This window comes from Bombina bombina, chromosome 4, assembly GCF_027579735.1.
Source record: "Bombina bombina isolate aBomBom1 chromosome 4, aBomBom1.pri, whole genome shotgun sequence".
NCBI classification, from domain to species: Eukaryota; Metazoa; Chordata; class Amphibia; order Anura; family Bombinatoridae; genus Bombina; species Bombina bombina.
Genome location: NC_069502.1, coordinates 475,053,864 through 475,073,752, shown reverse-complemented (window position 1 = coordinate 475,073,752; position 19,889 = coordinate 475,053,864). Strand labels below are relative to the sequence as shown.

Here is a 19,889-nt window from a genome sequence, read left to right as displayed (position 1 = left end):
CCCCGACATCGCCGACACCTACATAATGTTATTTACCCCTAATCTGCCGCTCCCGATATCGCTGCCACCTAAATAAAGCTATTAACCCCTAATCTGCCATTCCCAATATCGCCGCCACTATACTAAAGTTATTAACCCCTATTCCCCTGCACCCCAACATCGTCCACTCTATAATAAATCTATTAATCCCTATTCCGCCGCTCCCCGACATTGCTGCCACTAAATAAAGTTATTAACCCCTAAACCTCTGGCCTCCCACATAACTACCACTAAATAAACCTATTAACCCCTAAACCGCCAGCCCCCCACATCGCAACAACCTAAATTAAACTATATTAACCCCTAAACCTAACCCTAAACTCTTACCCCTAACACCCGCTTTAACATAATTAAAATAGAGCTAAATTAAACTTACAATTATTAACTAAATAATTCCGATTTAAAACTAAATACATACTTGCCTGTAAAATAAAACCTAAGCTAGTTACAATATAACTAATAATATTGTAGCTAGCTTAGGTCTTTTTTTTATTTCACAGACAAGTTTGTATTTATTTTAACTAGGTAGACTAGTTAGTAAATAGTTATAAACTATTTACTAACTACCTAGTTAAAATAAATACAAACTTACCTGTGAAATAAAACCTAAGTTGCCTTACACTAAAACATACACTTAAAAAAATAAAAAAACACTGAAATTGAAAAAATAAAAAAGACTACCATTACAAAAAAATAACAAACAGAATTATCTAAAACAAAAAAAAAATATTCCTATTCTAATACCCTGCTCTTTTACCTGAAAAAAAAAAATACAAAGACCCACTAACATTACAAACCCCCACCCCCCCAACCCACAAAAAAAAACTATCTAAAAAACCTAATCTACCCATTGCCGTGAAAAGGGCATTTGTATGCGCATAGCTCTTTTGCATTGCCCTGAAAAGGGCATTTAGCTTGTTTACGAATAGCCCAAACCCTAAACTAAAAAAACCCCACCCAATAATCCTTAAAAAACTATTACTAACCCCCAAAGATCCACTTACAGTTTTTGAAGTCCCGCTTGAACGATCTTCATCTAGGCGGTGAAGTCCTCATCCAGGCGGCAAGAAGTCTTCTTCCAGACGGCCTCTTCTATCTTCATCCCGGCGGCATCTTCTATCTTCATCCCGGCGGTGCGGAGCGGGTCCATCCTGCAGACATCCGACGAGAAGCATCCTCTTCATACGGTCGCCACCGTATACTGAATCTTCAATTCAATGTACGCGATTCAAAATGGCGTCCCTTGCATTCCTATTGGCTGATTTAATTTTGGAAATTCAAAACAGCCAATAGGATGAGAGCTTCTGAAATTCTATTGGCTGTTCAAATGAACTTCGCTGCCTGGATGAAGATCGTTCAAGCGGGTCTTCAAAAACTGTGGATCTTCGGGGGTTAGTAATTTTTAGTTTAGGGTTTGGCATATTCATAAACAAGTTAAATGCCCTTTTCCATTCAATGCAAAAGAGATAAATGCCCTTTTAAGGGCAATACCCATATGAATGGCCTTTTTAGGGCAATGGGTATATTAGATTTTTGCTAGAGTAAGTTTTTTTTTATTTTGGGGGGTTTGTTTGGGTGGTGCGCTTAACTGTTGGGGCAGTTTTTGTGTTTTTTTTTACAGGTAAAAGAGCTGTTTAACTTAGGGCAATGCCCTAAAAAAGGACCTTTTAAGGGGTAGTTTATTGTAGACTAGGGTTTTTTTATTTTGGGGGGCATTTTTATTTTTATAGGGCTATTAGATTAGGTTTAATTCTTTTTTATTTTTGATAATTTCGTTATATTTTGCTATTTTTCGTAATTTAGTGTTTGTTATTTTTTGTAATTTAGTATTTATTTTTTTGTAATTTGATACTTTGTAATTTTTATAGTAGTGTTAAGATTTGTTTTATGTGTAATATAGTTTATTTAATTGGTAGTTAGTTTAATATTAGTTAAATCGTTATATTAGTTACATTGTTAGTTTAAACTTATTTGTTTTAATTTCACAGGTAAGTTTTAATTTAATTTAAGATAGGGAAATTGTAATTTTAATATAAAGTTAGGGGCGTTAGGTTTAGGGGTTACTAGTTTAAATTAGTTTATTGTGATTTGGGGGACTTTTGGTTTCAGGGTTAATAGCTTTATTATAGTGGCGGTAGAATTGGGGGTTAATAACTTTAGTATAGTGGGGCGATGTGGGTGGACAGTAGATTAGGGGTTAATACTATTTAAATAGTGTTTACGATGCAGGAGGACGGTGGTTTAGGGGTTAATAACTTTAGTATAGAGGCAGCGATGTCGGTGAGCAGCGGAATAGGGGTTAATACTTTTTAATAGTGGTGGCGATGTCGGAAGCAGCAGATTAGGGGTTAATAACTTTAATATAGTATTTGCGATGCGGAAAGGCCTCACAAATAGTGTATATATACAGGGAGTGCAGAATTATTAGGCAAGTTGTATTTTTGAGGATTAATTTTATTATTGAACAACAACCATGTTCTCAATGAACCCAAAAAACTCATTAATATCAAAGCTGAATAGTTTTGGAAGTAGTTTTTAGTTTGTTTTTAGTTTTAGCTAATTTAGGGGGATATCTGTGTGTGTAGGTGACTATTACTGTGCATAATTATTAGGCAACTTAACAAAAAACAAATATATACCCATTTCAATTATTTATTTTTACCAGTGAAACCAATATAACATCTCAACTCTCACAAATATACATTTCTGACATTCAAAAACAAAACAAAAACAAATCAGTGACCAATATAGCCACCTTTCTTTGAAAGGACACTCAAAAGCCTGCCATCCATGGATTCTGTCAGTGTTTTGATCTGTTCACCATCAACATTGTGTGCAGCAGCAACCACAGCCTCCCAGACACTGTTCAGAGAGGTGTACTGTTTTCCCTCCTTGTAAATCTCACATTTGATGATGGACCACAGGTTCTCAAAGGGGTTCAGATCAGGTGAACAAGGAGGCCATGTCATTATATTTTCTTCTTTTATACCCTTTCTTGCCAGCCACGCTGTGGAGTACTTGGACGCGTGTGATGGAGCATTGTCCTGCATGAAAATCATGTTTTTCTTGAAGGATGCAGACTTCTTCCTATACCACTGCTTGAAGAAACTGGCAGTAGGACTGGGAGTTGAGCTTGACTCCATCCTCAACCCGAAAAGGCCCCACAAGCTCATCTTTGATGATACCAGCCCAAACCAGTACTCCACCTCCACCTTGCTGGCGTCTGAGTCAGACTGGAGCTCTCTGCCCTTTACCAATCCAGCCACGGGCCCATCCATCTGGCCCATCAAGACTCACTCTCATTTCATCAGTCCATAAAACCTTAGAAAAATCAGTCTTGAGATATTTCTTGCCCCAGTCTTGACGTTTCAGCTTGTGTGTCTTGTTCAGTGGTGGTCGTCTTTCAGCCTTTCTTACCTTGGCCATGTCTCTGAGTATTGCACACCTTGTGCTTTTGGGCACTCCAGTGATGTTGCAGCTCTGAAATATGGCCAAACTGGTGGTAAGTGGCATCTTGGCAGCTGCACGCTTGACTTTTCTCAGTTCATGGGCAGTTATTTTGCGTCTTGGTTTTTCCACACGCTTCTTGCGACCCTGTTGACTATTTTGAATGAAACGCTTGATTGTTCGATGATCACGCTTCAGAAGCTTTGCAATTTTAAGAGTGCTGCATCCCTCTGCAAGATATCTCACTATTTTTGACTTTTCTGAGCCTGTCAAGTCCTTCTTTTGACCCATTTTGCCAAAGGAAAGGAAGTTGCCTAATAATTATGCACACCTGATATAGGGTGTTGATGTCATTAGACCACACCCCTTCTCATTACAGAGATGCACATCACCTAATATGCTTAATTGGTAGTAGGCTTTCGAGCCTATACAGCTTGGAGTAAGACAACATGCATAAAGAGGTTGATGTGGTCAAAATACTCATTTGCCTAATAATTCTGCACTCCCTGTATATATATATATATATATATATATATATATATATATATATATATATATATATATATCGCCACATGTTTCAGTGGTAATCAATCGTAAACGTATCCACTGTTAAATGCACCTGTGTGATAGACTGTGAAATAAATTATGTAACAACTAACAAAACATGATGTTATAAAGGTGATATAACCTAATAGTGAAAATTAGAAAATAAAAATGTAATATTAATGTAGACAACAAATAATAAGTAAACAAAGTCCTAGGTGTCATAAATCAAACGCTGCTAGATCTACACATTCATTCAATCCTTCAGGGGCTAATGTGTGCAACTTGTGTATCCAATAAGTTTCTCTATGACGCAAACTAAGCATAGGATTATGGCTATTTTGTGGTATCTGTTCAATAGGTAATATGGAGGTCGTTTTAAGACTTCCTTTGTGTGCATATGCACAATGTCTAGATAAACTGTGTTTTAAAAATTTCCTTTTAATATTGTAGGTGTGTTCGCTCCATCGCTTCTTGATAGTGCGACTGGTGCGCCCTACATACTGGACCCCACAAGAACAGTCAATTAAATATATTACATAAATAAAATTGCTCTCCTCTCCTCTCTTAGATGAAAATATTTTGGTCTCACTTTTTGCCACCCTGCACATATTACATCTGGGCTTCAAACACTTGAAGACCCCATTCTGAGGTGTAAAATTGCCGAAAAATGTCCTATTAATACCCAAATTCAAATTATTGTGAATAACCTTATCTCTAACTATTTTGCTAGGGGCTAGTTTATTTTTAAGTGTTGGCGCCCTTCTATAGACTATTCACGGTTTGGAAGGTATATGGTTCTTAAGGTATGGATCATCGCATATAATCGGCCAATCATTTAATATAATTTCACGATAATGACTACTAAAACCTGTAACAAATACAGGTGTTTTAAAGTTATCGTCAGAAAGTTGTTTCTTATCTTTCTTTTTGTTTTTATCCTGTGATAGATATGTACTTCAATCGTCATGCAATGCTCTGAGGTACCCTTTTTGAATCAGGTCTAAAGGATAGCCTTTTTCTAAAAATCTGTCTTTCAAAATATGGGATTGTGTTTTATAGCACTCAATAGTGCTACAATTGCGTCTGATCCTTCTAAATTGTTTGTATGGCACATTTCTCTTCCAACTAAAGTAGCGGTTACTATTATAGTTTAAAAAACTATTACAGTCAACCTTTTTGAAATAGGTCTCTGACATAATTACACCAGTGGCAGAAAAATATAATAATAGATCTAGATACTCAATCATATATTTGACTGGATGTTACTAGTAAACTCCAAACCAAATTCATTCGTATTTAAAGAGGTGGAAAAAGATAAGGCCTCCTCATATGAACCCCTAAACAAAAAAATAAGGTAATCTATGTATCGGCCATAGAACACCAGACTCGCACCCATAGGAGACCCATACACATGGGTCTCCTCAAATTTGCCCATGTAAAGACTGGCAAAACTGGATGCGAATCTGGTGCCCATGGCCGTACCCTTGATTTGAAGATAGTATTGACCTTGGTACATAAAGTAGTTGTGATGTAGGATGAAGTATATTATTTCACTAATGAACTGTTGTTGTTTAATAGGCATGTATATATCAGATTCCAAATATGACTAAATAACTGTCAGTCCTTTATCGTGCGGAATATTTGAATATAATGAACTCATTATCCACCACAAATCTTGATCGATCTTTGTAATTCCCAAACTATCCAGTTTGTTCAATAGATCAGTGGAATCTCTAATGAATGAGGGCAAAGTAACCACATGTTTCTGTAGAAAAGAGTCTACATATGCAGAAAGATGGTCAGTAAGACTGCCACTATAGGACATCCTGAAGGATTAGATGTATTCTTGTGTATCTTGGGTAGGTGATAATAAAAAGCTACACTCGGATTTTTCAGATACTTGTCTTAAGACTGCTGCTCCTTAACTTGTCCGCCCCCTGTGAGGTGGCGGACAGCAATCAGCCCATTCAGATACGATCGGGATAAACGAAATGCTTGTGCCATGATAAATGCTGCTGCTCCTTAACTTGTCCACCACCTCTGAGGTGGCGGACAGCAATCATCCCAATCAAATGCGATTGGGATTAACTAAATGCTTGTGCCATGATAAATGCTGACAGCATATGCTGTTGGCATTTATAAATGTCGGGTGAACATGATCTGCTACAGCAGTTCATGTCCATCCGAACATGATAAATTGGCACCCCTTAGGGTCATTTTTTATATAATATAATAATATTCAACTCATGCAGAGGTGATGGAGATTGGATAAACTAATAAACATTGTTAAAGTAGCAAAAAATAAAGAAAAAATAGCATGCCTATCAAGGACGGAACAGTGTACATATAAACTAAATCATGACAGGAAAATTAAAAATATAAAGGCTGGCAATAGGTCATGGTCAAGAAAAGAAACAAAAAATGAAGGTTCCACTTAAAGGGACAATCTAGTCAAAATTAAACTTTCATGATTCAGATAGGGCATGCAATTTTAAACAACTTTCCAATTTACTTCTATTATCTAATTTGCTCAATTCTTTAGACCTTTGTTGAAGAAATAGCAATGCACATATGTGAGCCAATCACACAAGGCCTCTAGGTGCAGCAACTAGTCAGCAGCTACTGAGCATATCTAGATATGCTTTTCAGCTAGTGATATCAAGAGAATGAAGCAAATTAGATAATAGAAGTAAATTAGAAAGTTGTTGTTGTTAGAAAATCACATGCTCTTTCTAAATCACGAAAGAAAAAAATTGGCTTTCATGTCCCTTTAAGTAGGCAAAACAAATTATGCAAGATTGTTTAACATACAAGTCAATTTGATATGTTAAAGGGACAGTTTACTCCAGAATTTTTGTTTAAAAAGATATACAGTATAATCCCTTTATTACCCATTACCCAGTTTTGCATAACCAACATGGTTATATTAATATACTTTTTGCTTCTGTGATTATCTCTTATCTAAGTCTCTGCAGACTGCCCCTTATTTCAGTTCTTTTCACAGACCATGCATTTTAGCCAATCAGTGCCCTCTCATAAATAACTCCATGGGCACACAATTTTATCTGTATGACACACATGAACTAACATACTCTAGCTGTGATAAACTGTCAAATGCATTAAGATAAGAGGTGGCCTTCAAAGGCTTAGAAATTAAAATATGAGCCTACCTAGGTTTAGTTTTCAACTAAGAATACCAAGAGAACAAAGCAAATTTAATGATAAAAGGGAATTGGAAAGTTGTTTAAAATTGCATGCCCTATCTGAATCATGAAAGATTAATTTTCACTAGACTGTCCCTTTAAGGTACATTGAGCTATAGAATAGCCTAAAGTTATTTATTTACAAATATCATATTTATAATTTCTTTAATTTTCTCTTTTAATAAACTATACTTAAGATTGTGTTTTGTTTATATATTTTGGAGCATCTCTTAATTTCTTTAAAAATAAATATTTTATATTATCATGTTAAATATGTATGTTAGCTTGATTCTTTTTATTTGTTGACCAATTAACATTCTTTCTAACTTGTCTTTTAGGGCTGTTTAAAAAAAATTGAAATGTAAATCTGACATTAATTTTTTTTTTACCAACAGGTTATTAAACTTTCATTTGAAGTTTTTGAGTTAGAAAGAGGTTATGATACTCTAACCATAGGAGATGGTGGGAAAGTTGGTGATACAAGATCAGTTTTATATGTGTAAGTACCCATTTGTATAAATATCTTATATATATTTTAATACAAATACAATATTATTAACCGTATCTTACAATATTGTTATTGAATAAAATGCATTTCTCCCATGCTTGCATTCAAAATGCCAGTCTTGTTCAACACTAACATTTTAGCATGCAAATACTTCAAATAGTATGTAGTAAAGGGATAGTAAACACTTTTAATATTTATTTTATCTAAGTAAGAAAATTAAGTTTTCTATTTCGGAAAAAACAGTACTCAACAGGCTTCACAAGCCACCATCTGACCCTACCTAGCTTCAGAAGAAATGAAAAGATAAGGAACTGCAAAATCATAGCTTGTTAACTTAAGCAAAAAATAAATAAATAAATAAATTAATTAATTAATTAATTAATTAATTAAACAAAATAAGCAAACAGGTTGATAAGGGAATGCCAAGCATTTTCAAACTTGCCAAGTATGCTAGTTTATTGCAATACTGCATACAAATGTTGTTCAGTGTTCCTTTAAATGCATATTAATAATCATAGAAATAATATCCATGACATATTATATTAGTGCCTATAAAGATATATATATATATATATATATAAATAAATAATATATTTTATTAGCCCTATTTTTTAAAATGAACATTAAATGCTTTACAAAGCATAAGTAACCTGGTAACCTGGGCACTTCATTTGCAATTTTAATATTTCAATATTTTAGAAAGGAATGAACAACAGCTCAATAGTAACCACCTATAAGCAGCCTCTTTTAGCTCAATTATACTTTTCACAGAAGAGAACTTTCCTAAAGTATATCAGTCTGATCCCACCCAACAAGACCAGTTCAGCTCCAAAATGACTGGCAATTCTTCTCTGAACAAGGAACAAAACAACCCCAGATGATCATTTCGGCCTTATGTGAGCCTTATCATTGATGTCTTTCCCTCATTACCCTTAGAGGAGAAGGTTATGTTATTAAATATTGTTAAAGATCTTAAAAGGAAGGTCAGTTTTATAAAGCTTTTGTTTATCAACTCCAAGTTAGGTTTTAATTCCTTTCCACTTTTACTCAACCAAATTGTAAAGGTGCCCAATCTGTACCTCATACTATTTTTTTCTTGATGGGCAATTACGCTACAGTAGTGCAATTACACTACAGAACCTGTCAAGAGCTACTCTTTGTGAGCATAAATCACTACATTTATAAAGATAAGACTTTTTGATTGCCTATTACATAACCTAATCTAATAACTTATAATTAGCTTTTCTTTCTCACACTAACAATGATAAGTATCTTATTAAGAGACAACATTCGGTTTTACATTTTAAATTTCATGATATATACAGTAGTTGTGTGTTTTTAGTTAATAATAGTAGTAATGATAATAGAAGTATAAATAATAATAATAATGTCTACATTATAATGTTCAAAGAAAATTTTGTATCATGATACCCAACATTTTTTTTTTTTTACTTTTTCTTATAGATTAACTGGATCAAGTGTTCCTGATCTTATTGTTAGCATGAGCAACCAAATGTGGCTCCATTTACAGTCAGATGACAGCATAGGATCACCAGGCTTTAAAGCTTTTTACCAAGGTATTAATGTTAAAACTCTACATATGAATTTGTAGTATACATTTCTTAATGCCTTTACAAGACTCAATTTTAGTTATGCAAAAACTTTACAAATTATAATAAAACACATGGCTTTAAAATGGCAAGAATATGTGTATGTAAGTTCATATAAAGTACTTGAAAGAGATAATGCTTGAAAATTGCATTATAAAATGTGTTATTATGTGGAGTAAAGTAACTTTGTCAACTTTTTTTTTTTGCTTTATTTTCCTTAAATTTCACTCTGAAAAGTGTGGGTTTTCCAAATTTGAGAACTGAAAGTGCTCACTGCATACTTCATAAGCCTGTACCAAAGGAGCTCTGATGTGTTAGTCTGCACCAAAGGATCTCCAAAGCTGCATGCACAGCTTGATAAATGGAGCCCTAATTATGGCTGGGGGTTGAATAAACACAAGCAACTATTTCACATACAAAATGTTTCTATCCCTCAAATCTCACATTGGAAGAATTATCAGTGCTATTGTCTCCTATTTACATACGGCTAGATTACGAGTTTTGCGTTAGGCTTAAAAAGCAGCATTAGCCGGTCCTAACGCTGCTTTTTAACGCCCGTATTAGCGCCAGTATTACGAGTCTGCCAAAAAGTGAGCGGTAGACCCTCTCCTGTCAAGACTGATACCGCATTTTAAAGTCAGTAGTTATGAGTTTTACACTACAACGCCGTAGCATAAAACTCTTTACTAAAGTTCTAAAAAGTACACTAACACCCATAAACTACCTATTAACCCCTAAACCGAGGCCCTCCCGCATCGCAAACACTAAAAAAAAAATGTTTAACCCCTAATCTTCCGAACCGGACATCGCCGCCACTAGAAAAATATATTAACCCCTAAACCGCTGCACTCCCACCTTGCAAACAATAGTTAAATATTATTAACCCCTAATCTGCGGTCCCTAACATCACCGACACCTACCTACATTTATCAACACTTAATCTGCCGACCCCAACATCGCCGCCACTATACTAAAGTTATTAACCCCTAAATCTAAGTCTAACCCTAACCCCCTAACTTAAATATAACTAAAAGAAATCTAAATAAAAATTACTATCATTAACTTAATTATTCCTATTTAAAACTAAATACTTACCTGTAAAATAAACCCTAAGCTAGCTACAATATAACTAATAGTTACATTGTATCTACCTTAGGGTTTTTTTTTTTACAGGCAAGTTTGTATTTATTTTAATTAGGTAGAATAGTTATTAAATAGTTATTAACTATTTAAATAACTACCTAGCTAAAATAAATACAAATTGAAAAATAAAACCTAATCTAAGTTACAATTACACCTAACACTACACTATAATTAAATTAATTCCCTAAATTAAATACAATTAAATACAATTAAATAAAAATAGCTAAAGTACAACAAAACAAACACTAAATTACAGAAAACAATAAACAAATTACAAGATTTTTAAATTTATTACACCTAATCTAATCCCACTAACAAAATAAAAAAGCCCCCCCAAAATAAAAAAAGCCCTACCCTACACTTAATTACAAATAGCCCTTAAAAGGGCCTTTTGCAGGGCATTGCCCCAAAGTAATCAGCTCTTTTACCTGTAAAAAAAATTACAAATCCCCCCCCAACATTAAAACCCACCACCCACACAACCAAGCCTACTCTAAAACCCACCCAATACCCCCTTAAAAAAACCTAACACTAACCCCTTGAAGATCACCTTACCGGGAGAAGTCTTCATCCAACCAGGCCGAAGTCTTCAACGAAGCCGGGAGAAGTCTTCATCCAAGCTGGGGCAAAGCGGTCCTCCAGACAGGCAGAAGTCTTCATCCAGACGGCATCTTCTATCTTCATCCATCCCCGGCGCGGAGCGGGTCCATCTTCAAGACATCCGACGCAGAGCATCCTCTTCATCCGACGGCTAACACTGAATGAAGGTTCCTTTAAATGATGTCATCCAAGATGGCGTCCCTTCAATTCCGATTGGCTGATAGAATTCTATCAGCCAATTGGAATTAAGGTAGAAAAAATCCTATTGGCTGATGCAATCAGCCAATAGGATTGAGCTGGCATTCTATTGGCTGATTAGAAGAGCCAATAGAATGCCAGCTCAATCCTTCTAACGGATTCGTTGAGGACTTAGGCCCGGTTGGGTGAAGACTTCTCCAGTAAGGTGATCTTCAAGGGTTTAGTTAGGTTTTTTAAGGGGGTATTGGGTGGGTTTTAGAGTAGGGTTGGTTGTGTGGGTGGTGGGTTTTAATGTTGGGGGGGATTTGTAATTTTTTTTACAGGTAAAAGAGCTGATTACTTTGGGGAAATGCCCCGCAAAAGGCCCTTTTAAGGGCTATTTGTAATTTAGTGTAGGGTATGGCTTTTTTATTTTGTTAGGTGGATTAGATTAGGTGTAATTACTTTAAAATTCTTGTAATTTGTTTATTATTTTCTGTAATTTAGTGTGTTTTTTTTTGTACTTTAGATAATTTTATTTAATTGTATTTAATTGTATTTGATTTAGGGAATGAATTTAACTGTAGTGTAGTGTTTGTTAGGTGTAATTGTAACTTAGGTTTTATTTTACAGGTAAATTTGTATTTATTTTAGCTAGGTGGTTATTAAATAGTTAATAACTATTTAGTACCTATTCTACCTAGTTAAAATAAATACAAACTCGACCTGTAAAATAAAAATAAACCCTAAGCTAGATACAATGTAACTATTAGTTATATTGTAGCTATCTTACGGTTTATTTTATAGGTAAGTATTTAGTTTTAAATAGGAATTATTTAGGTATTTATAGGAATTTTATTTAGATTTATTTAAATTATATTTAAGTTAGGGGGTGTTAGGGTTAGACTTAGATTTAGGGGTTAATAACTTTAATATAGTGGCAGCGACGTTGGGGGTGGCAGATTAGGGGTTAATAAGTGTAGGTAGGTGGTGGCGATGTTAGGGACGGAAGATTATGGGTTAATAATATTTAACTAATGTTTGTGAGGTGGGAGTGCGGCGGTTTAGGGGTTAATATATTTATTCTAGTGGCGGTGATGTCCGGTTCGGCAGATTAGGGGTTAAAAAATGTTTTATAGTGTTTGCGATGCGGGAGGGCCTCGGTTTAGGGGTTAATAGGTAGTTTATGGGTGTTAGTGTACTGTTTAACACTTTAGTTAAGAGTTTTATGCTACGGCATTGTAGTGTAAAACTCTTAACTACTGACTTTAAAATGCGGTATCAGTCTTGACAGGAGAGGGTGTACCGCTCACGTTTTGTCAGACTCGTAATACCGGCGCTATGCAAGTCCCCTTGAAAAAAGAGGATACGCAATTGACCTAAGTGGATTTGCGGTATTTCCAAGTCTGGCCAAAAAAGTGAGCGGTACACCTGTACCTGCAAGACTCGTAATACCAGCGGGCGTTAAAAAACAGCGTTGGGACCGGCCAACGCTGCTTTTTAAGCCTAATGCAAAACTTGTAATCTAACCGATTGTTAGCACACAAACAAACCATATAAGCAGAAAAGGTACGACTTTAGACATCAAATCTGTGCTCCTGTAGAACCGTATAAATAGGTAATTATTATCAATACAATAAAAGGTACGTTGTAGGGGAATGGAGGAGATATAACTATGAAGTATAGAGCTATGTCTTGTATTTTAATTGTCTGTGTGAAGATAAAGAGATATATAATATGAAATAAGTAAATAGAAGTAACATTCCAGAACATGCTTAAATAATATGTCAGTAAAAAGTTCTGACAAGATATAATGGAACCTCAGTTTTATATAATATAAATAGGAAAATGTTCCCCACATTGCCATAAAGAATGTTCATGAGGCTATCTAGTCTAACAAAATTGGGGCAAGGGGTGGTTAGCTTTTTTGTTTTGGTCACTCTTGGACAAAGGTATATAAGGAAGGGGGAGTTCAGTGGGCAAAAGCCGCTCTGAATGAAGTGACGGAGGGGAGGAGGAGCGGAGCCTTCTAGGGTGACAGAGTGATGTGGTGGAGGGAATGAGTGAAGGTCATGTTATATGTATAGAAAGGTGAATTCTGGGAGGGATGACTTCCTGTTTACATTACTGAAAAGGGAGGGACAGAGTCAAATCAAGGTGTCATGACTATTATAATAGGACTTAGAATATGTCTATCTAACTAGATAAATCCTCTGAACACTAATAGGATTAAATATTTATATATAATACAGGTTAATGAGTAGCTTTATGGTATATTATGGACAGGAATTCAACTTGTGTCATAGGTGATCAGACACTAATTTAAAACTCTGTAAGGGGAAAATGTGGGTTATGTAGGAGAATGTGTACATTGTGAAGAAATAAAACCTACTCACAAGAAAATAATTAAAACAATATTTCAAACATTATATAGCAGTAAATCTATACTGACGTGGAGGTCCATCACCACTCTAGAAGGTGTGTGGCATCATTTGAAAACACCTAGTAGTGATAGGGTAAGGATTGGTCACAAAAGGTATATTTTAGTAAAATATGTAACTGCACCTTTAATCATTTTAACATGAAGGCAGAGCCTGAGGGCTGTAAAATAAGCTTAGGTTTACATTAATTAGCAGAGGCTGAATATAATTTGAGGTAACTCTCCTAGTAACATTTCCCTCAGGTACAATAATCAGACCGAAAGGCCATCATTAGCACTACATCCTAAGGGAAAATATGCCACTACCCAGCAACCTAGAACCAGCTGGGGAAGAGTGTAATAAGAGACCCACTAGGAATTCTATTAGTGGTGGATGAACTGTAAGATCTAAGCAACATGGTTAATAGTAGTAATCCCACATGAGTATAAAGACTTCATTCATACGTGGTGGGGTAGATATAGCAGTCATTCAGTAGTGTCTATTGTCCACTGATCCCAACTGCAGTACAATTCTCAGTCTGGTTAAAGGAAGGAGAAGTCCCCTTTCAATTAGCCATGTTAAATGCACTCTTTACCCTACTCCGACTTTAAGACAGTGAGCAGAAGGAGTCGACTGTTTATCTGAAAGTTCTTTGCATCCGGTGGGAATAGTGTTCTGCGAGTTGATATTGCGTGTTCAAGTCAGCCAGATGAAGGATATGGTAGTCAGCTCCAGTGATTGAGATGTCGCCAAACTCATAGAGTAAGTCGGAGCTAAGGGCTTGCCAGGTCTCACATCAGTGACAAAGGGAGCTGTGCGTATAGATCCAGATATCAAAGTCCCTGAATTTGCTAACTTTGGGATGCGTTCCATTGCAGACATTTTTCTAAGAGCTGGAATAGCCGGTGTCTGACCTCGCGCCGGGCGACCGGCCACATCACACCAGGCGGAAGGCATAAGTTTTGACCTTCCAGAGACATGGAATGTATTTTAAGGTTGTCTCTCACTGTTTCCTTTTGTTACTTGTTGTGGTGGGGTCTCCAAATCAGTCTGAAAGCGACCCGCACTGACCCAGCTTGTTTCGTTCTCCTTTACCATTGGAAATTAACATATCTTCACTAGGCCATGTGGCGTGTTCGCTGCCCGTAGCTCTGCATAATGTGGTGAGATCTTTAAAGGAATTGGCCATCTTAGTCTCAAAGTTTTCCAGTAGGGACTGCAACATTATGTAGAACTCCTTGATGTTCAGGACACATGCATATTGAGATGTCAGGAGGTCTCTTTTGTGTATGCTTGTAAGCTTGTCTTATTGTGACTCAGAAATCAAACACTTTGAAGGCCCTGTGTCTTTGCACATATGACCCCAGAGCTTGCTGTTGTGGTGGAGGTGATCGACTCTGTAGGAATGCCGTGAGGTTTCGAGACAGTCAGGGTGCTGTTAGGAGGCTATTGTGGCAGATTGTATGTGCCTATCGAGTGGTAGCTGGCCTCCTCAGTATACCTTTTGGTTGGAGCTCCATTTGTTAGCGACCATCCATGTTGGCAGTTGGCTCCGCCCCCCGCTTTCAATTAATTTAATGTATACAATAAATACATTTATCTAACCTGGAGTTAATTCTTTTATCAACCTCCAAATGATTCATTGCAATCTAAAATTGAGACTTTGAAGAATATATTTAATTCTTACACACACATCATTCTTTTCTATATGTTTTAACTATATTTTCAACTTACTTAAGTGGAATGCTTGCCTTATTTTATATATGTTTTTATTTAAAAACAATGGGCTCCATTTATCAAGCTGCAGATGTAGCTTTGGAGTGCCTCTGTTGCAGCCTTATATGAGCCAGCCTGCAGCCAATAGGTGAGAAACAGTGGTCATCAGTCCACTGCTTCCTAACCTATATGCCAGCAATTAGATTGCAGATTTAAATCACCCTTGGCTAGCCCGACTGGGGTGATTGATAGCCCCTGCTCACACAATTGGCTGCATGTGAGAAGGAGGTGGCATTGCACAAGCAGTCACTTGTGAAATGTTAAATATGTGCAGTGCTGCCTGCTATGCCGGATGTTTCTTTTTTTAAATGGGACCTAATAAAGGTAATTAAAGTGTAAGAAGCTAATCTGGTTATCTTTTGTGGCATTTTTTTAAAAAAAAATCCTTAATCAGAGCTATAGTGGCTCTGGAATATTTAAATACAGCGTCTAATCAACAGCATATTCTACTGTATCACACTGCACTTGCCCTTTTCTCCATTACTTTTTGTGGATTGCTTCTTAGATGAGATGCATTGGTGATTCTATTCACATTTACATAGTGTTATATTATACTTTTTGTTGTTTTATTATATATCCATTAAACATTAATTGAAATGTGATTAATGCAACCTGCTACTGAAGCCTGTGAATATAACCTCTAGACATGTGCCTTAAATGTCTCTCAGGCTAACTGTTGACCTTCATGACCTATAGAAAAGAAGAAAAAAAATTAAGACTATAAGGGCTAATGTTATTATCAGACTCTGGAAGGAAAACACAGAGGAACAAATTACCTATTTCTAAAGGTATGGAAGTAACAGTACTTTAGATTTTGACAGTAGAAATGTTTTAAGGTAACTCTGGTACCAGATGCTGAGGTTGATAATATATGTTGACTTGACAAAAGCTACAGGGATCTGCATTTGGTCTTAAGGCATTGTTTTCCGCTTCAAATGTCACAGTCTACTGGGATTTATTTTGAAATCTCAAATATAGACACAAAGCAGGGAGAAATGGCCTTAGGTGCTTCATCTCTTTAAAGTACCAGGGGATAAACAACTTGAACAATCCATACATTCTTGTTTTCAGAAAAAGAAAAAGACCCCACGACATGCAAACCTACAAAGGCATTCTGTCAATGCTCATTCTTTGTTTAAATGCCTGGAGTATGAGCAGAGCCAATTTTTCTATATAATAAAAGGTAACAAGTAAAAGGTCAATATTATGCTCAATTATTTTATTTGTGCATTGGCCAAAACATATGCAAACACTGTATAAGATTTATGAATGTAATTCTTGAGTTGTAGCTTTGGCATTTCTATGTCCTTTATTAGAAAAAAATGCAGTTGGGTTATTTTTTATTTATTTGATACTTTAGTTCATGTAAAGGACAAGGAGATGTTGCTTGCATCTTTATACTTTACTGGATCTTTAATGTGCACATTCTCTTAGTGTCAGCCAAGTCCTTCTGGTCTTGTAGTTTGTCAAAAGCTCCTTTTTATGGAAGGATCTGAAACTATTGTTCAAAATGCCAGAAGCTTTTAATAATGAATTAGTGACAGAAGATATTTTCATTGCAATAGCTTCAAAGGGAATAAAATCCTGTAGCACATACAAATTAAACAATGTGGGTTTATAAATTGTTATTATAAAATATTTTTAGAGTTTTTCATTCATGCTTTACAGATGGAAAGATTTCTAACATCTTAATATATTCAAATAAAATTGCAGCAATAAAACAGTGGCTATTTTTCCTAGATGAATATAAATTAATATACAATACTGAGTGAAATGAAGATTTTCTGCTATTGAAAAGAGACCTTTTGCTAAAGGTAAACAGAAACTTACTTTAAATTGTGTACCATAGGGTTCATAAGAACAATTAACTGCATATTTTAATTGCATTTACTCTATTTATTTGTAAATAAAATGGATAATGCATATTACACAGTGGGATGTGTGAGGAGAAAACTGATCACACAACTTGCGACAGTGGGGCCTATTTACCAAGCTCTGTATGGAGCTTGAAGCCGTGTGTTTCTGGCAAGCCTTCAGGCTCGCCATAACTTGTCCGCCTGCTCTGAGGCCGGGGACAGATATCGGCGGAAATCAACCCGATCCAATACGATCGGGTTGATTGACATCCCCTGCTAGCGGAATCTGCAGGGGCGGTATTGCACCAGCAGTTCACCAGAACTGCTGGTGCAATGATAAATGTCAAGAGCATATGCTGACGGCATTTATTGATGTGCAGCGGACATGATCTGCAATATCGTATCATGTCCGCTTGCACGTTCATGAAAAGGCCCCAGTGTGTCAAATATTTTTTTTTAAGAATATAGGAGATCTTATCTAATGTGATCTGTAAAGTACTGCTGTGCATTTAAAATCCCACTTATGTTTTCTTTAATGGTATACCATACTGCCTTGGTGTTTTCAATGAAAACTGGGTCATTGTCATCCAGCAGGGGGCTTTACTTACTGAGACAGAGGAATTGATATTCTAATGTTCCATTTGCAACACTAACTGACAGATAATAGGGTAAATTATTATCAAAGAACTGAGGTAAAAAAGTTGTATTTTCACTGTAGAGAAAGAATATATGGAAACAGCCATTGTTTTAATTCTACATAATTAAGACTGTATGTTACCCTATCAATATTAATCCCCACAGTCTTACATGTCAACACAGTGTTAGTGGTATTGCCATTTCATGTTCTTCACACATACATACAGGAGAGTATCCATATAGTTTTAGTTTCTTTTGGTTATTTGTTTCTTTTTAGCAGAAATGGACAAGTTACAATATGAATGTCATGTTTTATTCTATCCACATTGTTATCTGAATATTGCATTGACTTAGTGATTGTTTGCTAATGGTAATTGTGGATATTAGTAGCTTCATATCTTATCTATAAGTCTGGTTTCCTATGCAATATAAAAACTATTTTGGTTGCGTGATTTAAATTTTTACTTATTTGTTGACAATGGAACTTTGTTCCAATGTAGACATATAAGTCCCGTGAGGAAAGGGTTAATGATCTTATTATTATTATTATTATTATTAGTAGTAGTAGTAGTAGTAGTAGTAGTAGTAGTAATAATACCAATGTAAGCCTTCAGATTAATAACACTGCTGATCTCAGACATAGACAGACAGATGCAATCTGGTTTATTGATATAAATGAAACAGAAATATATCAAAATTACATATTCAATATCTAAATTTTTTTACATAGGTTTATTTAAGTGTTGTTAATAAATTAATATGAGTAGTTTTGATATATTGTTATAAGTAATTATTGTGTAAATATGCAACAGAGATATTAAAATAAAGGCAATGCTTTAAGAAAAACACTACTGCTAAGCAAATACTATGGGCTAGATTACAAGGGAAGCGCAAACGCTTTTGCACAAGCGATATCGTCTTTTCGTAAGCCTTTTTAATTATGTTGAAATTACAAGTTGAGCAAAATCGTGATTGCGCTAGTGCAATCGCCGTTTACACTTCAATCCTTACAGTGATCTCAGTGCTTGGTTAACTGTTTACTGAAACAAGTACACTTACACTCATATTAATACTATTTAAAAAAATATTGCACAAGAAAGTTATAAGGACTCAAAGATAACCTGGAAGGAGGGGGTTAAGATATGTGGTAATTTAATATACTTGTGTCATTCACTTACGGCTAGATTTAGAGTTTTGTCGGTAAGGACCCGCGTAGCTAACGCCGGCTTTTTTCTGGCCGCACCATAAAAATAACTCTGGTATTGAGAGTCCACATAAAGGCTGGGTTAGGCTCCAAAAAAGGAGCGTAGAGCATATTTAACGCAGCTTCAACTCTCGATACCAGAGCTGCTTACGGACGCGGCCAGCCTCAAAAACGTGCTCGTGCACGATTCTCCCATAGGAAACAATGGGGCTGTTTGAGCTGAAAAAAAACCTAACACCTGCAAAAAAGCCGTGTTCAGCTCCTAACGCAGCCCCATTGTTTTCTATGCGTAAACACTTCCTATGTCTGCACCTAACACTATAACATGTACCCCGAGTCTAAACACCCCTAACCTTACACTTATTAACCCCTAATCTGCCGCTCCGTAAACCGCCGCTACTTACATTATCCTTATGTACCCCTAATCTGCTGCCCCTAACACCGCCGACCCCTATATTATATTTATTAACCCCTAATCTGCCTCCCACAACGTCGCCTCCACCTGCCTACACTTATTAACCCCTAATCTGCCGAGTGGACCGCACCGCTACTATAATAAAGTTATTAACCCCTAATCCGCCTCACTAACCCTATAATAAATAGTATTAACCCGTAATCTGCCCTCCCTAACATCGCTGACACCTAACTTCAAACATTAACCCCTAATCTGCCGACCGGAGCTCACCGCTATTCTAATAAATGTATTAACCCCTAAAGCTAAGTC

At 36.0% G+C, this 19,889-nt stretch overlaps 1 protein-coding gene across 1 annotated transcript in view; it reads left to right on the top strand.

Moving 5' to 3' along the window:
* CSMD1 (CUB and Sushi multiple domains 1) overlaps positions 1–19,889 on the top strand; it is a 3,127,153-nt gene that overhangs the window by 1,919,732 nt on the left and 1,187,532 nt on the right. The window contains 2 exon segments of the mRNA XM_053711946.1: positions 7,631–7,734; positions 9,208–9,320. Of these exon segments, the coding sequence (XP_053567921.1) occupies positions 7,631–7,734; positions 9,208–9,320 (217 nt within the window).